The sequence below is a fragment of the Somniosus microcephalus genome, unplaced genomic scaffold (genome assembly GCF_052327205.1).
Source record: "Somniosus microcephalus isolate GS21.2 unplaced genomic scaffold, FLI_Smic_1.0 unresolved_chr6, whole genome shotgun sequence".
In the NCBI taxonomy this organism is placed as follows: Eukaryota; Metazoa; Chordata; class Chondrichthyes; order Squaliformes; family Somniosidae; genus Somniosus; species Somniosus microcephalus.
The window spans coordinates 11,208,670-11,235,541 of record NW_028225184.1 but is presented as its reverse complement, the minus strand read 5'-3'; the positions used below and the strand labels follow the sequence as shown (position 1 = coordinate 11,235,541).

The following is a 26,872-nucleotide window of genomic DNA, read 5'->3' as shown; positions in this document are numbered from 1 at the left end:
AGCGTTCCTGCCTCTCCCACCCTTTCAGGCAGTGAGTTCCAGACCCCCACCAGCCTCTGGGTGAATAAGGTTCTCCTCAACTCCCCTCTAATCCTTCTACCAATCACTTTAAACCTCTTCCGCGATTCGGAAAGCCCTGCAGCGGGTAGTCAAAACTGCCCAACGCATTACCGGCACCCGGCTACCGACCACAGAGCACATCTACCCGAAACGCTGTCTACAGAGGTCACAGACCATCATCAAAGACCCTACCCACCCCAGCCACAGTCTGTTCGCCCTCCTGCCATCTGGGAGACGCTACAGATGCATTCGCACCCGAACGACCAGATTTAGGAACAGCTTCTTTCCCAGGGCTGTCATCCTACTGAACTCCACAAATAAACTCTAAAGCCTGCACGTCTGTCAATGCACTTTATTATGTTTATGTTAATGTATTACAAGCCAAATGAATGTTGAATGTTTAAATGTCTTAATCTAAATGTACACTCTCGGGAGCCGCAAGCCTACATTTCGTTGTACTGCACTTGTGCACAAACAATGACAATAAAAGTTGATTATTATTATGAGATCATGGCTGATCTGTGACCCATCTCCATCCACCCGCCTTTGCCCCATATCCCTCAATATCTTTGGTTAACAGAAATCTATCAATCTCCGATTTAAAATTAACAATTGATCCCCACAGCATCAATTGCCCTTTGCGGTAGAGAGTTCCAAACTTCCACCACCCTTTGTGTGTAGAAGCGTTTCCTAACATCACTCCTGAAAGGTCTGGCTCTAATTTTTAGACCGTGCCCCCTAGTCCTAGAATCCCCAACCAGCGGAAATAGTTTCTCTCTATCTACCCGATCAGTTCCTCTTAATATCTAGAAAACTTCCAATAAATCAGCCCTTAACCTTCTAAATTCCAGGGAATACGACCCTAGATTGTGTGATCTCTCCGTGTAACTTAACCCTTGGGCCTAGAAATTCAGTTGGCTGCGCCAGCCGCTAGCGCCTTAGGAGGAGTCGATCTCGAGCGCTAGGCGCTTAGCGCCCGGGCGCAGCGCGATCTGTGCCTCGCCCCAACTTCAGTAGACCTTTAGCGCCGGCGCAAAGTCATTGCGCGCGCTCATCTGCGCGCGCAGATCATGACGTCATTTCGTCGTGCAACGCCCTTTTTTGCGGCCGCAACCGGAACTTCACTCGCGCCGCCCCATTGTGCGCCTGGCGGCCCGAACGACTGTGAAGTGGAACGGTACACAGCCGAGGCGGGCCGCGGGGAGCGCAAATTAAAGGGCACTCCTGCAGTAGAAAAGGCAGCCGTTTTGCAACACTCCTTCTTTGGGAGGAGGAGGAGGAGGAGGAGGAGGAGGAAGAGGAGGAGGAGGAGGAGGAGGAGAGGAAGAGGAGGAGGAGGAGGAGGAACAACAACAAACTGATGGAGAGAAGCCCTCCCCAAAAACACAAAGACACTAGTCTCGGCCTGTCAAAAAAACAAATCCACCCTCCCCCTTTAAGAGCTCACCGGAGCCAGAGTGTCTGCCGTCAATCAGCAGCTCGCCGCCCCTGCCCTGCGCCCAGCTTCCGGTGTTAGCGCCCCGGGCCGCCGGCTTAGCGCCTAATGATAGTCGTGCATCGCCTGTTTTAGCGCAGCAGCAACCTCTTAGGGCGATGCAACTGAATATCGGCGAAGGGGGCTCGACTTTGCGCCGGGCGCAAACTTTAGCGGCCGCCCGACTTTACCGCCCCAAAAGTGGCTATACTGAATTTCTAGGCCTTGAAGTCCGGGTATAGAAACATAGAAGATAGGAGCAGGAGTAGGCCATTCAGCCCTTCGAGCCTGCTCCGCCATTCAATGAGATCATGGCTGATCATCCAAATTCAGTACCCTGTCCCTGCCTTCTCCCCATACCCCTTGATCCCTTTAGCCTTAAGAAATATATCCAACTCTTTCTTGAATATATTTAATGAACTGGCCTCCACCGCCCTCTGTGGCAGAGAATTCCACAGGTTCACCACTCTCTGGGTGAAGAAATTCCTCCTCATTTCAGTCCTAAATGGCTTACCCCTTATCCTTAGACTATGACCCCTGGTTCTGGACTCCCCGGCCTTCGGGAACATCCTTCCTGCATCTAGTCTGTCCAGAACTGACAGAATTTTACAGGTTTCGATGAGATCCCCTCTCAATCTTCTAAACTCCAGTGAGTATAAGCCCAATCGACCCAATCTCTCCTCATACGTCATTCCTGCCATCCCAGGTATCAGCCTGGTGAATCTTCGCTGCACTCCCTCCATGGCAAAGACGTCCTTCCTCAAATAAGGCGACCAAAACTGGACACAATACTCAAGGTGCGGTCTCACCAAGGCCCTGTACAACTGCAGCAAGACATCCTTGTTCCTGTACTCGAACCCTCTCGCTACGAAGGCCAACATACCATTTGCCTTCTTAACCGCCTGCTGCACCTGCATGCTCACCTTCAGCGACTGGTGCACAAGAACACCCAGGTCTCGTTGCACTTCCCCTTCTCCCAATCTATTGCCATTCAAATAATAATCATTCTGGTAAACCTACGCAATATATCCTTCCTAAGGTTTGGTGCCCATAACTGTTCACAGTACTCCAGGTGTGATCTAACCAGGGCTTTGTATAGCTGTAGCATAACTTCTACTCCCTTGTATTCTAGTCCGCTGGATTTAATTGGCGCTGCATTCAATCCAGTCTACAGACTGATCAGTGCTCCGTGACGAGGTAATCAGGTCTTTAGTGAGTCCATGTCGCAGAGGTGAAAGGTCAATGGTTAATCTCCACTTGTGCTCTCTCTCTCTCTCTCTCCCTCGCACGCAGGACGCTGGAGTACTTGATGAGACACCTGCTGCTCATGGCTTCCTTCAGTGGCGAGACCAACATGCATGCTCGCAATCTGGCCATTGTCTGGGCCCCAAATCTCCTGAGGTTAGTGTAACCCCCTCGCCCGACCCAGGGACAGCGTGAGCGGGCGGGGGAAACGCCAGTCTGCATCGCTCTCCCTCCGTCTCCGAGTCTCCCTCTCTCTGTCTCCATCGCTCTCCCTCCCTCCAATTCAATTCAATTCAATTCAAATCGCCTTATTGGCATGACAAGGTACATCTTATGTTGCCAAAGCATCGAAAAACATTCATGGTTGTACACAAAAATACAGATCTATCCATACAGTGTATAAACAGATATATCCCTGAGTGTATAAATATACATTCATATAATTTGTATATATTCTTTTCTTATATTTAGTGGTTGTCCCTCTGTTTATGGCAAGCTGTAACATAGTGTGCCGCTAGTGTTACACAATTTCTCTCTTCCCCTAGTAGGTATGGGAGTTTTTGGTCGTCATTCAAATTTCTGAATTCCGGGCATATTTTTGTGAATTTTGGGTACAAATTCTCCCTTATGCCCTGATATTTTCTACAAGCTGTGAGGAAGTGCATCTCTGTCTCCACCACTCCCTGACTGCAGTGAGAGCATATCCTGTCCTCTCTTGGCAGCCGGGTCTGCCTGTGTCTACCTTTTTCGATCGCCATGGTATGCTCACTAAGTCTGTACATTGTCAAGGTTTTTCTCAGTTTGCTATCCTTTACCCTGGTCCGGTAATCAGCCATGTTGTATTGTTTGTTTAGGGCCAAGTAGCAATTGAGTTTGCTTTGGGTTTTTGTTGTTTCTGCCCAATATGACAGATATTTTTCCTTTTGCTTAGCGACGATTGTGTTGGGTCGAATTCTTTGTGTTACACTGTCACTGTCCTGGGGCTGGTTATTGTTAGTAGTGTTAGTAGTTACTTCAATGAGTCCCAGGACAAGTTGACTGAGGGTATTCTTCTTTATGGTCCTCTCTTGGCATTTCAGGGCTTCGTAATGATAGCATTGGGGGTTGCTCCATCTCCCAGTCTCCCTCTCTCTGTCTGCATCGCTCTCCCTCCATCTCCCAGTCTCCCTCTCTCTATCTACATTGCTCTCCCTCCATCTTCCAGTCTCCCTCTCTCTGTCTCCATCGCTCTCCCTCCGTCTCCCAGCCTCCCTCTCTCTGTCTCCATCGCTCTCCCTCCATCTCCCAGTTTCCCTCTCTCTGTCTCTCTCTCTCTCAATTCAATTCAATTCAATTCAAATCGCTTTATTGGCATGGCAAGGTACATCTTATGTTGCCAAAGCATCGAGAAACATTCATGGTTGAACACAAAAATACAGATCTATCCATACAGTGTACAAACAGACATATCCCTGAGTGTATAAATATACATTCATATAATTTCTATATACTCTTTTCTTATATTTAGTGGTTGTCCCTCTGTTTATGGCAAGCTGTAACGTAGTGTGCCGCTAAGGTTACACAATTTCTCTCTTCCCCGAGTAGGTATGGGAGTTTTTGGTCGTCATTCAAATTTCTGAATTCAGGGCATATTTTTGTGAATTTTGGGTAGAAATTCTCCCTTATGCCCTGATATTTTCCACAGGCTGTGAGGAAGTGCATCTCTGTCTCCACCACTCCCTGACTGCAGTGAGAGCGTATCCTGTCCTCTCTTGGTAGCCGGGTCTGCCTGTGTCTACCTTTTTCAATCGCCAGGCTATGTTCACTAAGTCTGTACATTGTCAAGGTTTTTCTCAGTTTGCTATCCTTTACCCTGGTCAGGTAATCAGCCATGTTGTATTGTCCGTTTAGGGCCAAGTAGCAATTGAGTTTGCTTTGGGTTTTTGTTGTTTCTGCCCAATATGACAGATATTTTTCCTTTTGCTTAGCGACGATTGTGTTGGGTCGAATTCTCTGTGCTACGATGTCACTGTCCTGGGGCTGGTTATTGTTAGTAGTGTTAGTAGTTACTTCACTGAGTCCCAGGACTAGTTGACTGAGGGTATTCTTCTTTATGGTCCTCTCTTGGCATTTCAGGGCTTCGTAATGATAGCATTGGGGGTTGCTCCATCTCCCAGTCTCCCTCTCTCTGTCTCCATCTCCCTCCCTCCGTCTCCCAGTCTCCCTCGCTCTGTCTCCATCTCCCTCCCTCCATCACACAGAATCACAGAAACCCCACAGTGCAGATAGAGGCCATTTCGGCCCATCGAGCCTGCACCGACACATATCCCACCGATCCCCGTAACCCCTACACCAACACATATCCCACCCTATCCCCGTAACTCCACGGATTTAATCCCCCTAACACTAAGGGTCAATTTATCATAGCCAATCAACCTAACCCGCACATCTTTGGACTGTGGGAGGAAACCGGAGCACCCGGAGGAAACCCACGCTCTCCCTCGTCTCCCAGTCTCCCTCTCTCTGTCTCTATCGCTCTCCCTCCGTCTCCCAGTCTCCCTCTCTCTCTCTCCATCTCCCTCCCTCCAGCACGGTGCCATAGTGGTTAGCACTGTTGCCTCACAGCGCCAGGGACCCGGGTTCGAATCCGGCCTCGGGTGACTGTCTGTGTGGAGTTTGCACATTCTCCCCGTGTTTGCGTGGGTTTCCTCCGGGTGCTCCGGTTTCCTCCCACAGTCCAAAGATGTGCGGGTTAGGTTGATTGGCCATGATAAAAATTGACCCTTAGTGTTAGGGGGGGATTAAATACGTGGGGTTACGGGGTAGGGCTTGGGTGGGATGGCTGTCGGTGTAGGGACCGGGTGCTAGGGTTTGGATGATCAGCCATGATCTCGTTGAATGGCGGAGCAGGCTCGAAGGGCCGAATGGCCTACTCCTGCTCCTAGTTTCTATGTTTCTATGTCTCCCAGTCTCTCTCTCTCTGTCTCCATCGTGTAAGAATTCTATCTGGTTTCTCGCCTGGCTCTCTCTCTCGCTAGCTTCTTGGGTGAGGTGTGCATTCTCTTCTTGTAGCCTCGTCTCTCTGTCCCTCGCCTCTGTGACTTCCTGCACAAGGCGCTCTATAAATGCCTGGCACTTCGTGACCTCTAGTGTGAGGCGTGCATTCTCTTCCCGCACCCTCATACCACTAGCTCTGGCCTCATACACCTCTCTGAGGCGTTCTACCTCCGCCTGGCATTTTTCAAGCTGGGACTCCCGATTCTTGGCCTCTTTAAACTCCTCCTGCTCTCCCATCTTACCCTTCCTAGCCCAGCCACCTGTACCCCGATAGGTCAGCTTACACACTGCCACTACCTTCCGCAGGGCTGCCCACAGACTGAAAGCAAGAAAGACAATAACCGATGCTTCCTCTAGATCCAGACCACTTATCATATCAAAAACGGCCTGCAGTCCTGCCGCGGTCGCCATTGTAAGGATTTGGGGGCTTCTTTAAACTGGTTTAAAGTAATTTTCCTGGTCTTGCAGCCTTTGCCTGCACTCAGACCCATTTACAAATAAAACCAATTTTAAAACAACGGTTTCGAATCGCTACCCCACCTTCCAGTTCTGACTGCAGGGCTTATAATTATTGATATTAAAACAGACACGTAGTTTGGATGAGAGAAAAAAATCAAGTTTTATTAACTAAAAGAAACTATAATCAAAATATCAAACTATCCCACACGAACACAGTAATCACAGTAAAACTATATAACGGGGGGTTGCAGACGGCGAAAACGAGGGATACAATGGCTACAATGTTATTTAAACAATCTTAGCAATTCCCTTAAATCACCCTTCCCCCAAACTCCTTAACTAGGTTGCTTTTCTGAGGAGTCAGAACACCCTGCTCACCTGTGGTCCAGCGAAGTAAGAGAAAAATGAATCTTCAGAACTGGAAATTATTGCGAATTCTTACAATCGTTCTCCCTGCATCTCCCGGTCTCTCTCTCTGTCTCTATCGCTCCCCCTGCGTCTCCCGGTCTCTCTCTCTGTCTCTATCGCTCCCCCTGCGTCTCTCGGTCTCTCTCTCTGTCTCTATCGCTCCCCCTGCGTCTCCCGGTCTCTCCCTCTGTCTCTGTCGCTCCCCCCTGCGTCTCCCGGTCTCTCTCTCTGTCTCTATCACTCCCCCTGCGTCTCCTGGTCTCTCTCTCTGTCTCTATCGCTCCCCCTGCATCTCCCGGTCTCTCTCTGTCTCTATCACTCCCCCTGCGTCTCCCGGTCTCTCCCTCTGTCTCTGTCGCTCCCCCTGCATCTCCCGGTCTCTCTCTCTGTCTCTCTCTCTCTGTCTCTCTCTCTCTCTGTCTCTCTCTCTCTGTCTCTCTCTCTCTCTGTCTCTCTCTCTGTCTCTCTCTCTCTCTCTCTGTCTCTCTCTCTCTCTGTCTCTCTCTCTCTTGTCTCTCTCTCTCTCTGTCTCTCTCTCTCTCTGTCTCTCTCTCTCTGTCTCTCTCTCTGTCTCTCTCTCTCTCTCTCTGTCTCTCTCTCTCTCTGTCTCTCTCTCTCTTGTCTCTCTCTCTCTCTGTCTCTCTCTGTCTGTCTCTCTCTCTCTCTCTCTGTCTCTCTCTCTGTCTCTCTCTCTGTCTCTCTCTCTCTCTGTCTCGCTCTCTCTGTCTGTCTCTCTCTCTGTCTGTCTCTCTGTCTGTCTCTCTCTCTCTGCCTCTCTCTCTCTCTGTCTCTCTCTCTGTCTTTGTCTCTGTCTCTGTCTCTGTCTCTGTCTCTGTGTCTCTGTCTCTGTCTCTCTGTCTCTCTCTCTCTGTCTCTGTACAAAGTTAGCTGATCCCACAGACCCCTGGTGTGTCTGGTACTGAGCACCCCCACCCCCACACAAAAAACACACACAGAGGTTCCGTTCTCCCCCCTCCCCCCTCTGGCCTGTGCTGAGTTTGCAGGTCTGGGTGGGAGCGTATGGGCAGGGTGGGGGTCGGTGGGGGGCTGCAGTAGGTTTCAGTTGGACTCAGGCCGGCAGTTCCTGAAGAGTGTCGGTGGATTCCTACTGGTGAGGAGGTCGAGAGTCCGGGGGGAGGGGTGGATTGAGTGTCTGGCGAAGCATGCCACAGTCGAATATCCAGCTGGAATTTTCTCGCTGGGGGGAAGAGGGAGAGGGAGGGAGAAGAAAAGATGGAAGGAGAGGGAGGGAGATGGAGGGAGAGGGAGAGGGAGGGATAGGAAGATTGTGGGAGTGAGAGGAGCTGGAGAGGGTGGGAGAGAGGAGGAGGGGGAGATCGAGGGGCAGAGAGACGGGGGAGAGGTAGGGAGAGAGAGAAGGGGAGATGGAGGGGGAGAGAGGAGGGGAGAGGAAGGGAGAGAGAGAAGGGGAGAGGAAGGGAGAGAGAGAGAGAGAGGAGGGGGAGAGCGAGGGAGAGAGGGAGGGAGAGAGAGAGAAGGGGCACAGCGAGGGAGAGAGGGAGGGAGGGGGAGAGCAAAGGAGAGATGGAGGGAGGGAGAGGAGCAGGAGAGCGAGGGAGGGAGGGAGAGTGAGGGAGAGAGTGGAGGGGAGAGCGAAGGTGCTCAGGAGGGGCAGCGGGAGGGGGAGAGTGAGGGAGAGAGGGAGGGAGAGAGGAAGAGGGAGGGAGAGGGCCGTTGAGGTGGCGGGACTCCCACGCGGGGGCGGGGCCATGCGGGTGGGGGGGATGGCGGAGGAGGCGAGCAGGCGGTTAAGGGGTTGGTCTGAAAGCTCGGTTTAACCCTCTGGTCCCTTGTCCCCCAGGTCAAAGGACATTGAATCTTCAGGGTTCAATGGCACAGCTGCCTTTATGGAGGTCCGGGTGCAATCCATTGTTGTGGAGTTCATCCTCAATCACGTGGAGCAGTTATTTGGCCGCAAGGACCTCAACTCGGATCCTGGTAACGAAAGCACATCCGAACGTTGTCTCCGTCTCTCTTTCTCTGTGCATGTCTGTCTAGGAGTCTGTCTGTCTCCCCAATCCCTCAACCCCACCTACCCACCTTCTCCCTAATCCCTCAACCCCACCCACCCACCTTCTCCCCAATCCCCCAACCCCACCCACCCACCTTCTCCCCAATCCCTCAACCCCACCTACCCACCTTCTCCCCAATCCCTCAACCCCACCCACCCACCTTCTCCCCAGTCCCTCAACCCCACCCACCCACCTTCTCCCCAATCCCTCAACCCCACCTACCCACCTTCTCCCCAATCCCTCAACCCCACCCACCCACCTTCTCCCCAATCCCTCAACCCTACCCACCCACCTTCTCCCCAATCCCTCAACCCCACCCACCCACCTTCTCCCCAATCCCTCAACCCTACCCACCCACCTTCTCCCCAGTCCCTCAACCCCACCGATCCACCTTCCCCCCAATCCCTCAACCCTACCCACCCACCTTCTCCCCAATCCCTCAACCCCACCTACCCACCTTCTCTCCAATCCCACCTACCCACCTTCTCCCTAATCCCTCAACCCCACCTACCCACCTTCTCCCCAATCCCTCAACCCCACCTACCCACCTTCTCCCCAATCCCCCAACCCCACCGACCCACCTTCTCCCCAATCCCTCAACCCCACCTACCCACCTTCTCCCCAATCCCTCAACCCCACCCACCCACCTTCTCCTCAATCCCACCCACCCACCTTCTCCTCAATCCCTCACCCCACCCACCCACCTTCTCCTCAATCCCACCCACCCACCTTCTCCTCAATCCCTCAACCTCACCCACCCACCTTCTCCCCAATCCCTCAACTCCACCTACCCACCTTCTCCCCAATCCCTCAACCCCACCTACCCACCTTCTCCTCAATCCCTCAACCTCACCCACCCACCTTCTCCCCAATCCCTCAACCCCACCTACCCACCTTCTCCCCAATCCCTCAACCCCATCTACCCACCTTCTCCCCAATCCCTCAACCCCACCTACCCACCTTCTCCCCAATCCCTCTACCCCACCTACCCACCTTCTCCCCAATCCCCCAACCCCACCTACCCACCTTCTCCCCAATCCCTCAACCCCACCTACCCACCTTCTCCCCAATCCCTCTACCCCACCTACCCACCTTCTCCCCAATCCCCCAACCCCACCTACCCACCTTCTCCTCAATCCCTCAACCTCACCCACCCACCTTCTCCCCAAACCCCCAACCCCACCCACCCACCTTCTCCCCAATCCCTCAACCCCACCTACCCACCTTCTCCCCAATCCCTCAACCCCACCCACCCACCTTCTCCCCAATCCCTCAACCCCACCTACCCACCTTCTCCCCAATCCCTCAACCCCACCTACCCTCCACCTCCCCAATCCCTCAACCCCACCTACCCACCTTCTCCCCAATCCCTCAACCCCACCTACCCACCTTCTCCCCAAACCCTCAACCCCCCCTACCCACCTTCTCCCCAAACCCTCAACCCCCCTACCCACCTTCTCCCCAATCCCTCAACCCCACCTACCCACCTTCTCCCCAATCCCTCAACCCCACCCACCCACCTTCTCCCCAATCCCCCAACCCCACCCACCCACCTTCTCCCTAATCCCTCAACCCCACCTACCCACCTTCTCCCCAATCCCTCAACCCCACCCACCCACCTTCTCCCCAATCCCCCAACCCCACCTACCCACCTTCTCTCCAATCCCTCAACCCCACCTACCCTCCACCTCCCCAATCCCTCAACCCCACCTACCCACCTTCTCCCCAATCCCTCAACCCCACCTACCCACCTTCTCCCCAATCCCTCAACCCCCCCTACCCACCTTCTCCCCAAACCCTCAACCCCACCTCCTCCCCAATCCCTCTTCCCCACCCCCCTGTCCCTCTCTCTCCCTCTCTCTCCCCAGGCCCCTCTCACCTTCTCTCCCTCCTCTCTCCCCCAGGTTCCCAGGACAGACGCAAATCCCTCCCATCCCCGAGCTCCACCCCGAACCTGCGCTTCGACGAGGCCCCGATGCGGAGCCTCGCCTCGCATGTACCTCACGTCCTCAACATGGGGGACGGACCTCCAGCGATTCGGCCGTATCACTCCATTATCGAGCTGCCTGAACACAGGTAGGAGCGAGGGGAGGGGAGAGAGGGAGGGGAAATGGGTCTGGGGTTACGTCGGGCTGTGTTGGGTTGAAATGGATTGGTATAGGTGTAGTTTTCAAAAGCTCTGAGGACAATTTGTCTGTGACTGCACAGATCCACCCTGGGTACAGGTATATTGTGTATAAGTTAAACAGGTTTATTAACAGGTTTATTAAGCATTGAAGATCCAGCACAAAGAGGTAACATAGAAACATGGAAACATAGAAGACAGGAGCAGGAGTAGGCCATTCGGCCCCTCGAGCCTGCTCCGCCATTCAATGAGATCATGGCTGATCATCCAAATTCAGTACCCTGTCCCTGCTTTCTCCCCATACCCCTTGATCCCTTTAGCCTTAAGAAATATATCCAACTCCTTCGTGAATATATTTAATGAATTGGCCTCTACCGCCCTCTGTGGTAGAGAATTCCACAGGTTCACCACTCTCTGGGTGAAGAAATTCCTCCTCATCTCTGTCCTAAATGCCTTCCCCCTTATCCTTAGACTGTGACCACTGGTTCTGGACTCCCCGACCATCGGGAACATCCTTCCTGCATCTAGTCTGTCCAGTCCTGTCAGAATTTTATAGGTTTCGATGAGATCCCCTCTCATTCTTCTAAACTCCAGCGAGTACAAGCCTAATCGACCCAATCTCTCCTCATACGTCATTCCTGCCACCCCAGGTATCAGCCTGGTGAATCTTCGCTGCACTCCCTCCATGGCAAGAACATCCTTCCTCAGATAAGGCGAACAAAACTGCACACAATACTCAAGGTGTGGTCTCACCAAGGTCCTGTACAGGTTTATTAACCATCAAAGATCCAGTACAAAGAGGTAATGCTTAACAACGAGAAGCATCCGGGAAGGCGTCGAACACCTCGAGTCTCTTTGCCGGGAGCAAGCGTGTAAGATCTTAATGATCTCTGAGTTCTTGGACAAGACACCAATGGGCAGCAGCCAGTGGGGTGAAAATTCACTTGTTTGCGCCTCCCATTAGCACCTTAAGAGGGCGCTAATGGTGTAAGGGGTGGTGTGTGTGGTCTGCTTCGCCTCTGACTCCCTGAGCGGTTCGAATCGCTCCCACTCCCTTGGTTCTAGACCTGGACGTATTTGGGAGTTGTAATGAAATTGCAACAGACAACTGAATTGGCGAAAAGAACTTGGATATAATTTGAGACAGGAAAATATACACAACACAATGGCCTAGAAATTCAGTTGGCTGCGCCACCTGTTAGCGCCTTAAGAGGGCACTAAGTGGGTCGAACGCCACTGGCCACGCCTCCCGCTAAATTTAGTGGGACGCTAATGGCAGCGCTAGCCGTTAGCGCTGCGCCGCTACCGATGACGTCATCGGGGTGCGCAGCGCCCCGCTGCCGACCCGATCGCGAAATTTAGTTGCGCCCCCTGCTATAACGCGACCGGTTCAGGGGGGGCCTACCTGCGACGGTAGAGGCGCTGAGGTGCGGGGCGGCCATTTTTTTTGCTGGCCGCCTGCCAGCAACTCTCCGCGCCGCCGTCCCCGGCTTCCTGAGCCACCCCCCCCCCCGCCCACCTCCGCGGAGGTCCGGCTGTGTTCCAAGAGCCCGGCACTTCTCCTCGGTGCCGGGTTCTCTTGCCGGCACTCGCGCTCTTTGATCGCGCTGCAGCAGGCCCCTCCCCTTTACGAAGGGGAGGAAGGCCTGCAGTACCGCAGCGCGCCGTGCCGCAGCGTGTGGCGCTGCGGCACGTTGGGCAGCGATATTGAGTTGCAGCGCCCCAAGAGGGATGCGGGGCGCATCCAGTAGCGCCGCGCTTCCCTCTGGGGCGCGCAAAGTCAATTTGCGGCGGGCGGCCGCGACTACTTCCGGGGCGCTTCTTTTAGCACCCTGGCGAGGCGAATTTCTAGGCCAATAACTCTTATCACTCTAAAAGGGGGAACACTTCGGAATATGCGAGGGAGAATGACAATAGACAAAAATACCTTACCCCTCCCAATACCACTACACTAACTAGGTTGACTTCCAGAGCACCAGGAAATGCTCACCAAACGCAGGAATAGTTTGTAGAGTGGGAAAATCTTCCAGATCTTCGGTTTCTTCCAGGTTGGTTTCTTGTTGGTCGCGGTGGCCCAATCACAATCACAGATCACAGAAACCCCACAGTGCAGATAGAGGCCATTTCGGCCCATCGAGCCTGCACCGACACATATCCCACCCTATCCCCGTAACCCCACGTATTTAATCCCTCTAACGCTAAGGGTCAATTTATCATAGCCAATCAACCTAACCCGCACATCTTTGCACTGTGGGAGGAAACCGGAGCACCCGGAGGAAACCCACGCAAACACGGGGAGAATGTGCGAACTCCACACAGACAGTCAACCAAGGCCAGATTCGAACCCGGGTCCCTGGCGCTGTGAGGCAACAGTGCTAACCACTATGAGCTGTTCCTTTTTCTGTGTCTGTCCGAACTGCACTGCTGACTTCAATTCTCTGCCTGAACTGTAATGATCGAACTGATCGAACGAACTGCCTTCTTGTGGAGACAGGTCTTTTGTTTATACTAAACGAAACCTGCTAATCTTGTTAGATTTTTGGCTGGCTCGTTAAGGGCCACTTGATTGGTCCCATTTAGTTAACTGGTTTTGGGATAGCTTCCTGAGTAGTTGAAGGTGTGAAGTGGTTTTGGATGTCTCAAACAGGCTTTTAATCTTAGATTTCCTGTAAGGCCTTCAAATTCTGTGCAGGTTCTTTTATGCATGGGTTTTATTGGGCTTTGGGCTTTAGGTGAGGCCGGGGTTTTCATTGATTTATTGATTGAATGCAAATTCCCAGATAGGGGCTGAGTTTCGTTTATTGTTCCTCCCAGACAGTCTGGCTACTTTCGAATACACAAACTGTTCCTCTGCAGAGGTCAATCCCACATTCCTGTCGCAGCCTTTTCCTACAAGTCTGAACATGTCTTTTTAAACCAGCCAAGTCTTCCTGGGATTTTGATTTTAAACCCCTTTGGCCCAATATTCCTTAAAACCGTCCAAAATCTTTTCCTTAAATTAAACTCTTTGAAAATCCTTCTGTTTGGCCCAACCACACTGTTGTCCTTTTCACATGTTCCTTCTGTGATGTTCCACAAATCACTTTCAAAATGACTTTTCCTTCTGTTCTGGGGTTGTGCAGAAATTTTCGAACCTTCGAATGGGTAGCACGGTGGCATAGTGGTTAGCACTGTTGCCTCACAGCGCCAGGGACCCGGGTTCGAATCCGGCCTCGGGTGACTGCCTGTGTGGAGTTTGCACATTCTCCCCGTGTTTGCGTGGGTTTCCTCCGGGTGCTCCGGTTTCCTCCCACAGTTCAAAGATGTGCGGGTTAGGATGATTGGTTATGATAAATTGACCCTTAGTGTTAGGGGGGTTAAAATACGTGGGGTTACGGGGATAGGGTGGGATATGTGTTGGTGTAGGGGTTACGGGGATCGGGTGGGATATGTGTCGGTGCAGGCTCGATGGGCCGAAATGGCCTCTATCTGCACTGTGGGGTTTCTGTGATTTCTGTGAATGGGGTGCAAAGCAACTAGCGCCTGGGGCATGGCGATGTTTGCGTCGCTCGCGAACTTAACCAGACATTTTGCGGCGGCGCTAAACACTACCGTCACGATCTCCCGCGCCCGCAGATCGTGACGTCAGTCGAGTGCGCAACGCCCCGGTAGCGCCCCGGACCGGATATTGAGTGGCGGCCCCTGCCTTAACGCCTGCCGCTAGCAACGACAGGTTGAGGGGAGCGTTACGCTGTCAGAAAGGGACTAGGGGAGCGCTATTTAAAGGCGACCGCTTGCTGCCTTTTTTTGTCGGTGCCATTTTTGCACCACGCATTCTGACAGAGAGAGAGCGAGAGGCTTCTGGAGAGATTCAATGCTGTGTGAAGGAGTTTTGAGTAATGAGCAGCACTTTGCAGGTTTATTTGGATTTGCCCTTCCTTGCTTCGCCAGCGCTCTGAGGTAGCGCCTCACTCCTCGGCCTTTGCGCCTTAAGACAGGTGTGAAGCGCCTGATTTAGCGCTCCAATCACCTCCAGGGGCGATAAAAGCCAAGTCGGAGGCGATAACTAGCGCCGGGCGCTAAACTTTGCGCACGGCCGATAATGGCGCCCCAAATGGGGCGATACCGAATTTTTACCCCAATGTCTCTTTCATCCCCTCCCCCATTTCCCAGCCCCCAAACTGCCTTTTAATCTGTTTCATTTCCTGTCTTTAATTCTCAGTCCTGACGAAGGGTTTCGACCTGAAACGTTGACTGTTTCTCTCTCCACGGATGCTGCCCTGGCCCGCTGAGTTTTTCCAGCGTTTTCTGTTGCTATTTCCCTTATCTTTAGATGTTCACTTTTCACAGACCATTTTTCAAGAGGTTGTCTGAACAGTCTGTCCATCCTATAGCTGTGCCGAGGAGGGATGTCTCCATCCTATCTCTCTCTCTAGTTCTGATCTCTTTAAGCATAATAAGAACATAAGAAGTAGGAGCAGGAGTAGGCCATACGGCCCCTCGGGCCTGCTCCGCCATTCAATAGGATCATGGCTGATCTGAATCTAGACTCACGTCCACTTCCCTGCCCTCTCCCCGTAACCCCTAATTCCCTTATCAGCTAGGAAACTGTCTATCTCCATTTTAAATTTATTTAATGTCACAGCTTCCACAGCTCCCTGGGGTAGCAAATTCCATAGATTTACTACCCTCTGAGTGAAGAAGTTTCTCCTCATCTCAGTTTTGAAAGCGCAGCCCCTTATTCTAAGATTATGCCCCCTAGTTCTAGTCTCACCCATCAGTGGAAACATCCTCCCCGCATCCACCCGATCAAGCCCCCTCACAATCTTATATGTTTCGAAAAGATCGCCTCTCATTCTTCTGAACTCCAATGAGTAGAGTCCCAACCTACTCAACCTCTCCTCATAAGTCAACCCCCTCATCTCCGGAATCAACCGAGTGAACCTTCTCTGAACCGCCTCGAGAGCAAGTATATCTTTTCTTAAATATGGAAACCAAAACTGTACGCAGTATTCCAGGTGTGGCCTCACCAGTACCCTGTATAACTGAAGCAAGACTTCCCTGTTTTTATACTCCATCCCCCTTGCAATAAAAGCCAAGATTCCATTGGCCTTCCTGATCACCTGCTGCACCTGCATACTAACCTTCTGTGTTTCATGCACCAGGACCCCCAGATCCCTTTGTACTGTAGCACTTTGCAGTTTCACTCCATTTAGATTATAACTTGCTCTTTGATTATTTCTACCAAAGTGCATAACCTCACACTTTCCAACATTATATTCCATCTGCCAAATTTCTGCCCACTCACTTAGCCTGTCTATGTCCTTTTGCGGGTTTTTTATGTCCTCCTCACTCACTGCTTTCCCTCCCATCTTTGTATAATATTATGGAATTCCTCATCCCCTCCATGTTGAGCAGCACAACATTGTTACTTCAGAGGTTTTTAGTCTGGTTGGCATACTTTCCCATCCTGCTTTGCTCTCAGTCATTCACCATTTTATACAGGCTTTCAGATTTTTAACATACAATTTCACATATTATAGTTATAAAAAAATGGTTATTGAATCTTAATAATGTTTACTAAATCCTACAGGTACAACCTGTTCTATACTTTTTCCGAGTGGCAGGCAGTGACTAGTGGGGTACCACAGGGTTCGGTGCTAGGACCCCAGCTATTCACAATACATATTAATGATCTAGACGAGGGAACTGGATGTAATATCTCCAAGTTTGCAGACGGCACAAAGCTGGGTGGGGGTGTGTGCTGTGAGGAGGATGCCAAGAAACTCCAATATGATTTGGCCAGGTTGGGCGATATGGCAGATGCAGTATAATGTGGATAAATGCGAGGTTATCCACTTTGGTGGCAAAAACAGGAAGGCAGGTTATTATCTGAACGGCAATAGATTGGGAGAAGGGGAAGTGCAACGAGACCTGGGTGTCCTTGTGCACCAGTCGCTGAAGGTAAGCATGCAGGTGCAGCAGGCGGTTAAGAAGGCAAATGGTATGTTGGCCTTCGTAGCGAGAGGGTTCGAGTACAGGAACAAGGATGCCTTGCTGCAGTTGTACAGGGCCTTGGTGAGACCGCACCTTGAGTATTGTGTGCAGTTTTGGTCGCCTTATCTGAGGAAGGATGTTCTTGCCATGGAGGGAGTGCAGCGAAGATTCACCAGGCTGATACCTGGGATGGCAGGAATGACGTATGAGGAGAGATTGGGTCGATTGGGATTATACTCACTGGAGTTTAGAAGATTGAGAGGGGATCTCATTGAAACTTATAAAATTCTAACAGGACTAGACAGACTGGATGCAGGAAGGATGTTCCCGATGGCGGGGGAGTCCAGAACCAGGGGTCATAGTCTAAGGATAAGGGGTAAGCCATTTAGGACTGAGATGAGGAGGAATTTCTTCACCCAGAGAGTGGTGAACCTGTGGAATTCTCTGCCACAGAGGGCGGTAGAGGCCAATTCATTAAATATGTTCAAGAAGGAGTTAGATATATTTCTTAAGGCTAAAGGGATCAAGGGATATGGGGAGAAAGCAGGGACAGGGTACTGAATTTGGATGATCAGCCATGATCTCATTAAATGGCGGAGCAGGCTCGAGGGGCCGAATGGCCTACTCCTGCTCCTATCTTCTATGTTTCTGTAGGTTAGATAGCAGATAGGAGTAGGCCATTCGAGGGGCTGAATGAGCCTCATCCTGTTCCTATGTCACTATCTTTCTAACAGATACCCGGGAGTGAGTTACAGGCTGGAATCTAATCGAGGGGTTCGGGGGGTTTATATATAGAATAACACATACCCGGGAGTGAGTTACAGGCTGGAATCTAATCGAGGGGTTCGGGGAGTTTATATATAGAATAACAGATACCCGGGAGTGAGTTACAGGCTGGAACCTAATCGAGGGGTTCGGGGGGGTTTATATATAGAATAACAGATACCCGGGAGTGAGTTACAGGCTGGAATCTAATCGAGGCGTTCGGGGAGTTTATATATAGAATAACAGATACCCGGGAGTGAGTTACAGGCTGGAATCTAATCGAGGGGTTCGGGGAGTTTATATATAGAATAACAGATACCCGGGAGTGAGTTACAGGCTGGAATCTAATTGAGGGGTTCGGGTGGGTTTATACATAGAATAACAGATACCCGGGAGTGAGTTACAGGCTGGAATCGAATCGAGGGATTCGGGGGGTTTATATATAGAATAACAGATACCCGGGAGTGAGTTACAGGCTGGAATCTAATCGAGGGGTTCGGGGGTTTTATATATAGAATAACCGATACCCGGGAGTGAGTTACAGGCTGGAATCTAATCGAGGTGTTCGGGGAGTTTATATATAGAATAACGGATACCCGGGAGTGAGTTACAGGCTGGAATCTAATCGAGGGGTTCGGGGGTTTTATATATAGAATAACAGATACCCGGGAGTGAGTTACAGGCTGGAATCTAATCGAGGGGTTCGGGGGGTTTATATATAGAATAACAGATACCCGGGAGTGAGTTACAGGCTGGAATCTAATCGAGGGGTTCAGGGGGTTTATATATAAAGCAACAGATACCCGGGAGTGAGTTACAGGCTGGAATCTAATCACAGAATCACAGAAACCCCACAGTGCAGATAGAGGCCATTTTGGCTCATCGAGCCTGCACCGACACATATCCCACCCGATCCCCGTAACCCCTACACCAACACATATCCCACCCTATCCCCGTAACCCCACGTATTTAATCCCCCTAACACTAAGGGTCAATTTATCATAGCCAATCAACCTAACCCGCACATCTTTGGACACAATCGAGGGGTTCCGAGGGTTTATATATAGAATAACAGATACCCGGGAGTGAGTTACAGGCTGGAATCTAATCGAGGGGTTCGGGGGGGTTTATATATAGAATAACAGATACCCGGGAGTGAGTTACAGGCTGGAATCTAATCGAGGGGTTCGGGGGTTTATATATAGAATAACAGATACCCGGGAGTGAGTTACAGGCTGGAATCTAATCGAGGGGTTCGGGGGGGGTTATATATAGAATAACAGATACCCGGGAGTGAGTTACAGGCTGGAGTCTAATCGGGGGGTTTGTATATAGAATAACAGATACCCGGGAGTGAGTTACAGGCTGGAATCTAATCGAGGAGTTCGGGGGGTTTATATATAGAATAACAGATACCCGGGAGTGAGTTACAGGCTGGAATCTAATCGAGGGGTTCGGGGGGTTTATATATAGAATAACAGACACCCGGGAGTGAGTTACAGGCTGGAATCTAATCGAGGGGTTCGGGGGGGTTTTTATATAGAATAACAGATACTCGGGTGTGAGTTACAGGCTGGAATCTAATCGAGGGGTTCGGCGGGGTTTATATATAGAATAACAGATACCCGGGAGTGAGTTACAGGCTGGAATCTAATCGAGGGGTTCGGGGGGGTTTATATATAGAATAACAGATACCCAGGTGTGAGTTACAGGCTGGAATCTAATCGAGGGGTTCGGGGGGTTTATATATAGAATAACAGATACCCGGGAGTGAGTTACAGGCTGGAATCTAATCGAGGGTTCGGGGGGTTTATATATAGAATAACAGATACCCGGGAGTGAGTTACAGACTGGAATCTAATCGAGGGGTTCAGGGGGTTTATATATAGAATAACAGATACCCGGGAGTGAGTTACAGACTGGAATCTAATCGAGGGGTTGGGGGGGTTTATATATAGAATAACAGATACCCGGGTGTGAGTTACAGGCTGGAATCTAATCGAGGGGTTCGGGGGGTTTATATATAGAATAACAGATACCAGGGAGTGAGTTACAGGCTGGAATCTAATCGAGGGGTTCAGGGGGTTTGTATATAGAATAACAGATACCCGGGAGTGAGTTACAGGCTGGAATCTAATCGAGGGGTTCGGGGGGTTTATATATAGAATAACAGATACCCAGGTGTGAGTTACAGGTGGGAATCTAATCAAGGGGTTCGGGGGGTTTATATATAGAATAACAGATACCCGGGAGTGAGTTACAGGCTGGAATCTAATCGAAGGGTTCGGGGGGTTTATATATAGAATAACAGATACCCGGGAGTGAGTTACAGGCTGGAATCTAATCGAGGGGTTCGGGGGGTTTATATATAGAATAACAAATACCCGGGAGTGAGTTACAGGCTGGAATCTAATCGAGGGTTTCGGGGGGATTATATATAGAATAACAGATACCCGGGTGTGAGTTACTGGCTGGAAACTAATCGAGGGGTTCGGGGGTTTATATATAGAATAACAGATACCCGGGAGTGAGTTACAGGCTGGAATCTAATCGAGGAGTTCGGTGGGGTTTATATATAGAATAACAGATACACGTGAGTGAGTTACAGGCTGGAATCTAATCGAGGGGTTCGGGGGGATTATATATAGAATAACAGATACCCGGGAGTGAGTTACAGGCTGGAATCTAATCGAGGAGTTCGGTGGGGTTTATATATAGAATAACAGATACACGTGAGTGAGTTACAGGCTGGAATCTAATCGAGGGGTTCAGAAGGTTTATATATAAATTAACAGATTATGCCTTCTGTCCACTATGTAGGAGGAAAGGGTCACTGAAGGTAAAGAAATGGAGATCTATTTTCAATCTTGGACGATCTGGGACAGACTCGAAACGGAAAGTCTGCAGGAATGAGGGGAAAGGTCAGTATGGGGCAGGAGTGGGGACTGCAGACTTTGAGAGGGAGATGAAGAGAGGGAGATAGACAGAAAGAGAGAGAGCGGAACAGAGAGAGACTGAGAGATTCTGAACAGTGGGAGCGAATGGGAAGGGGTTTGGCCCCATTGGGATTGTGTACAGTGGGAGTGAATGGGAAGGGGTTTGGGTCCCATTGGGATTGTGTACAGTGGGAGTGAATGGGAAGGGGTTTGGGTCCATTGGGATTGTGTAAAGTGGGAGTGAATGGGAAGGGGTTTGGGTCCATTGGGATTGTGTACAGTGGGAGTGAATGGGAAGGGGTTTGGGTCCATTGGGATTGTGTACAGTGGGAGTGAATGGGAAGGGGTTTGGGTCCATTGGGATTGTGTACAGTGGGAGTGAATGGGAACGGGTTTGGGTCCATTGGGATTGTGTACAGTGGGAGTGAATGGAAAGGGGTTTGGGTCCATTGGGATTGTGAACAGTGGGAGTGAATGGGAAGGGGTTTGGGTCCATTGGGATTGTGTACAGTGGGAGTGAATGGGAAGGGGTTTGGGTCCATTGGGATTGTGTACAGTGGGAGTGAATGGGAAGGGGTTTGGGTCCATTGGGATTGTGTTCAGTGGGAGTGAATGGGAAGGGGTTTGGGTCCATTGGGATTATGTACAGTGGGAGTGAATGGGAAGGGGTTTGGGTCCAGTGGGATTGTGTACAGTGGGAGTGAATGGGAAGGGGTTTGGGTCCATTGGGATTGTGAACAGTGGGAGTGAATGGGAAGGGGTTTGAGTTCATTGGGATTGTGAACAGTGGGAGCGAATGGGAAGGGGTTTGGGTCCATTGGGATTGTGTACAGTGGGAGTGAATGGGAAGGGGGTTGGGTCCATTGGGATTGTGTACAGTGGGAGTGAATGGGAAGGGGTTTGGGTCCATTGGGATTGTGTACAGTGGGAGTGAATGGGAAGGGGTTTGGGTCCATTGGGATTGTGTACAGTGGGAGTGAATGGGAAGGGGTTTGAGTTCATTGGGATTGTGTACAGTGGGAGTGAATGGGAAGGGGTTTGGGTCCATTGGGATTGTGTACAGTGGGAGTGAATGGGAAGGGGTTTGGGTCCATTGGGATTGTGTACAGTGGGAGTGAATGGGAAGGGGTTTGAGTTCATTGGGATTGTGTACAGTGGGAGTGAATGGGAAGGGGTTTGGGTCCATTGGGATTGTGTACAGTGGGAGTGAATGGGAAGGGGTTTGGGTCCATTGGGATTGTGAACAGTGGGAATGGGAAGGTTTTTTTTTGTGTCTCTCTCCACGTTACTCATTAATTCGTTGCCTCTCTCCACCAATCACTGTCCAGATGTGAAGTCGGAGGCGAGGAACCTGAGGCCGGCCAAGAGCATGGACTCGCTGAGCTCAGCGCCATTCACCAATGATGGTGAGGCCCATTGGGCAAGGCTCTGGCTGAGTGGGGCCCACTTCTTAAAAGAGAATCTCACTTTATCTGAATTGTTGCTGCATTATCTCTCCTTCCCTCTCTCCCCCCTCTCTCTCTCTCCTTCCCTCTCTCCCCCCTCTCTCTCCTTCCCCCTCTCCTCTCTCTATCCTCTCTCCTTCCTTCTCTCCTCTCTCTATCCTCTCTCCTTCCCTCTCTCCCCTCTCTCTGTCCTTCCCTCTCTCCCCTCTCTATCCTCTCTCTCATTCCCTCTCTCTCCTCTCTCTGTCTCTGTCTCCGTATCTCTCCTTCCCTCTCTCCTCTCTCGCTCTCCCCTCCCTCTCTCTCCCCTTCCCTCTCTCCCCCTCTCTCTCCCCTCCCTCTCTATCTGCACTCACTCTCCCCCTCACTCTACCCCTCTCTCCCCTCTCTCTCTCTCTCTCTCTCTCCTTCCCTCTCTCTCCTTCCCTCTCTCTCCCTCCCTCTCTCTCCCTCCCTCTCTCTCCCTCCCTCCCTCTCCCTCTCTCTCTCCCCCCCCTCTCTCTCTCTCCCCTCTTTCTCCCCCCTCCCTCTCTCCTTCCCTCTCCTTCCCTCTCTCCCCTCCATCTCTCCGTCGGTCTAACTGCCCTCCTTCCCTCTCTCCCGCAGGCAGCTCTCCGGGATCGCCACACCGCGCCCCGTCCCACGCCCCCCTGGGCCGGCGCGACAGTTTCGGCTCCGGACCCCGGCACTCCCCGGCCCCCGAGCCCCCCGCCTTCTGCTCGCTGGGGCCGGAGATCCTGCGCGACCCCGGGGGGGGCTTCGAGCCCGCGCCGGTCCTGCGGGCAGGAGCCGACTCGCCCCGCTCCGGCAAGGCTGCGCGGCTGCGGGCGGAGAAGTGTGCGGCCATGCACATCTCGGGCCCCTTCCATGTCAGCGTGCCCGAGCACGTCAGCTCGCTCCTGCACAGGCCGTTCCCATCGGGGAGCGAGTGGGTCGGGGGCAGAATCGATCCCGGGGACCGGGGCTGCGGAGCGGAGGAAGAGGAGGAGGAGGAGGGCCCGCGAGAGCTTGTCGCAGCCGGGGCGGACGAGGAGGAAGAGGAGGGCCCGCGGGAGCTGGTCGCAGCTGGAACAGAGGAGGAGGAAGAGGAGGAAGAGGAGGAGGGCCCGCGGGAGCTGGTCGCAGCCGGAGCGGAGGAGGAGACAGTGAGAATGGACCATCACGGTGAGTCACAGACAGAGAGAGAGTGAGAGACAGGGACTGGGGGTGGGGGGACTGGGGGTGAGGGGGACTGGGGGTGGGGGTGAGGGGGACTGGGGGGTGAAAAAAGAGCCACCAAATTTTGGAAACACCTAAAAATGAGCAACCCCCACTGCTATCATTACGAAGCCCTGAAATGCCAAGAGAGGACCATAAAGAAGAATACCCTCAGTCAACTAGTCCTGGGACTCAGTGAAGTAACTACTAACACTACTAACAATAACCAGCCCCAGGACAGTGACAGCATAACACAAAGAATTCGACCCAACACAATCGTCGCTAAGCAAAAGGAAAAATAGCTGTCATATTGGGCAGAAACAACAAAAACCCAAAGCAAACTCAATTGCTACCTGGCCCTAAACAGACAATACAACATGGCTGATTACCTGACCATGGTAAAGGATAGCAAACTGAGAAAAACCTTGACAAGGTACAGACTTAGTGAACATAGCCTGGCGATCGAAAAAGGCAGACACAGGCAGACCCGGCTGCCAAGAGAGGACAGGATACGCTCTCACTGCAGTCAGGGAGTGGTGGAGACAGAGATGCACTTCCTCACAGCTTGTAGAAAATATCAGGGCATCAGGGAGAATTTCTACCCAAAATTCACAAAAATATGCCCGGAATTCAGAAATTTGAATGATGACCAAAAACTCCCATACCTACTAGAGGAAGAGAGAAATTGTGTAACCTTAGCGGCACACTATGTTACAGCTTGCCATAAACAGAGGGACAACCACTAAATATAAGAAAAGGGTATATACAAATTATATGAATGTATATTTATACACTCAGGGATATATCTGTTTATACACTGTATGGACAGATCTGTGTTTATGTGTTCAACCATGAATGTTTTTCGATGCTTTGGCAACATAAGATGTACCTTGTCATGCCAATAAAGCGATTTGAATTGAATTGAATGGAATTGAATTGAGAGACCGCGAGGTACAGAGAGAGAGTGTGGGGAGGAGAGAGAGAGAGAGAGCAGGATAGAGAGAGAGAGACCGCGAGGTACAGAGAGAGTGTGGGGAGGGAGAGAGAGAGAGAGAGAGAGAGCAGGGTAGAGAGAGAGAGAGACCGCGAGGTACAGAGAGTGTGGGGAGGGCGGGGGGAGAGAGAGAGAGCAGGGTAGAGAGACTGCGAGGTAGAGAGAGAGTGTGGGGAGGGCGGGGGGAGAGAGAGAGAGCAGGGTAGAGAGACTGCGAGGTACAGAGAGAGTGTGGGGAGGGCAGGAGAGAGAGAGTGACTAATCCTGTGCTTCCCTTTGCCTCTCAGGTGCTTCCCCGAGTCCTGTCTTAAGCCCCGAGATCGCGCTGGAACTCCACGACACGTTCTCCTTTCTTGACAGCCAAGACACCTCGGAGACCGGGGAGTGCGACTCCGACTACCCCGGAGAGCTGGGCTTACCGCTGAGGATGCCGGAGGAGATGGAGCCCTTTGGTTACGCCCCGCACTGCGACCGCGACAGGGTGGAAATGAGCATTGAGTGTGAGCTGATGGAACACGATATAGACAGCAGAGAGCTCAACTCTTACGACGAGCAGGTACGAGGGTCGTAGCGACACTCCCATCCTTTCGGAGGTGGTCCACACCTCGCCAAAATCCCCCTCCCCGCCCTTCCCTGTGCTATCTCCAAGCAAAACGCAATTTCTTTTCAAAGGAAGGCACTTGATAAAGTTCCACAAGTGAGGCTTTTTGAAAGAAACTAGTTGGCTCCTCCCCACCTACGTGACGGATATTGATGCGTCCTAAACAACAGGGTGTACTGGCCTGTTCCCTTTAGGGGACGCAGGGAAGGGGGGCGTGGATAGGCACATGCCAAGGACAAATCAAGGCTAATTGAGGTTGTTACATCAGTAAATTCCTGGCTCCTCCACTTTGGAGGAGATGTTGGGGGAGGGTGCAGTGATGGACTGCAGTGTCACATAGGATTACATTGGATACACAGCACAGAAAAAACATACTCCAAGTGTAGTCTAACCAAGGTATATGGAGACCAGAACTGTGCACAGTGCTCCAAGTGTGGTCTAACCAAGGTATATGGAGACCAGAACTGTGCACAGTGCTCCGTGTCATCTAACCAAGGTATATGGAGACCAGAACTGTGCACAGTGCTCCAAGTGTGGTCTAACCCAGGTATATGGAGACCAGAACTGTGCACAGTGCTCCAAGTGTGGTCTAACCAAGGTATATGGAGACCAGAACTGTGCACAGTGCTCCAAGTGTGGTCTAACCAAGGTATATGGAGACCAGAACTGTGCACAGTGCTCCAAGTGTGGTCTAACCAAGGTATATGGAGACCAGAACTGTGCACAGTGCTCCAAGTGTGGTCTAACCAAGGTATATGGAGACCAGAACTGTGCACAGTGCTCCAAGTGTGGTCTAACCAAGGTATATGGAGACCAGAACTGTGCACAGTGCTCCAAGTGTGGTCTAACCAAGGGATATGGAGACCAGAACTGTACACACTGCTCCAAGTGTGGTCTAACCAAGGTATATGGAGACCAGAACTGTGCACAGTGCTCCAAGTGTGGTCTAACCAAGGTATATGGAGACCAGAACTGTGCACAGTGCTCCAAGTGTGGTCTAACCAAGGTATATGGAGACCAGAACGGTGCACAGTGCTCCGTGTCATCTAACCAAGGTATGTGGAGACCAGAACTGTGCACAGTGCTCCAAATCTGGCCTAAACAAGGTTGGAAATGGGGTGTGTCGAGACAGGGAGTGTTGTAGAGCTGGAGGAGGTTACAGAGATAGGGAGGGTTGTAGGGGCTGGAGGGGGTTATAGAAATAGGGAGGGGTGTAGGGACTGAAGGAGATTAGAGCTAAGGAGGGGTGTAGGGGCTGGAGGAGGTTACAGAAATAGGGAGGATTGCAGAGGCTGAAGGAGTTACAGAGATAGGGAGGTGTGTAGGGCTGGAGGAGGTTACAGAGATAGGATGGGTTGTCGGGCTGGACGAGGTTACAGAGATAAGGAGGGTTGTGGGGGGCAGGAGGAGGTTACAGCGATAGCGAGGGTTGTAGGGGCTGGAGGCGGTTCTGGAGAAAGGAAGTGTTGTAGGCCTGGAGGAGTTTACAGAGATAGGGAGGGGTGTAGGGCTGGGGTGTAGGGCTGGAGGGGGTTACAGAGGTCGGGAGGGGTGTAGGGCTGGAGGGGGTTACAGAGCTAGGGAGGTTTTTTAGGGGCTGGACGAGGTTACAGAGATAGGGAGGGTTGTAGGGGCTGGAGGAGGTTACAGAGATAGGGGGGTGTAGGGGGCTAGAGCAGGTCACAGAGAAAGTGACCGTTCTAGGAGCTGGAGGAGGTTACAGAGATAGGCAAGGTTGTAGGGCTGGAGGAAGTTACAGAGATGGGGAGGATTGTAGGGGCGGGAGGAGGTTACAGAGATACGCAAGTTTGTAGGGCTGGGGGACGTTACAGTGATTGGGAGGGTTGTAGGGGCTGGACGAGGTTACAGAGATAGGGAGGGGTGTAGTGACTGGAGGAGGTTACAGAGATAGGGAGGGTTGTAGGGGCTGGAGGAGGTTACACAGATAGTGGGGCGGGTGTAGGGGCTGGAGGAGGTTACAGAGATAGGGGGGTGTAGGGGGCTAGAGCAGGTTACAGAGATAGGGACAGTTCTAGGAGCTGGAGGAGGTTACAGAGATAGGGAGGGTTGTACAGGCTGGAGGAGGTTACAGAGATAGGGGGTGTTGTAGGGGCTGGA

General features: G+C 51.7%; 1 protein-coding gene across 1 annotated transcript in view; it reads left to right on the top strand.

The window, feature by feature from the left end:
• LOC147087060 (uncharacterized) overlaps positions 1–26,872 on the top strand; it is a 44,074-nt gene that overhangs the window by 6,741 nt on the left and 10,461 nt on the right. Inside the window, exons 3-9 of the mRNA XM_085978182.1 lie at positions 2,828–2,935; positions 8,505–8,641; positions 10,620–10,791; positions 20,402–20,502; positions 21,846–21,923; positions 22,569–23,126; positions 24,441–24,709. Coding sequence (XP_085834308.1) covers positions 2,844–2,935; positions 8,505–8,641; positions 10,620–10,791; positions 20,402–20,502; positions 21,846–21,923; positions 22,569–23,126; positions 24,441–24,709 — 1,407 coding nt within the window. The 5' untranslated portion in view covers positions 2,828–2,843. The remainder of the gene's footprint in view (positions 1–2,827; positions 2,936–8,504; positions 8,642–10,619; positions 10,792–20,401; positions 20,503–21,845; positions 21,924–22,568; positions 23,127–24,440; positions 24,710–26,872) is intronic.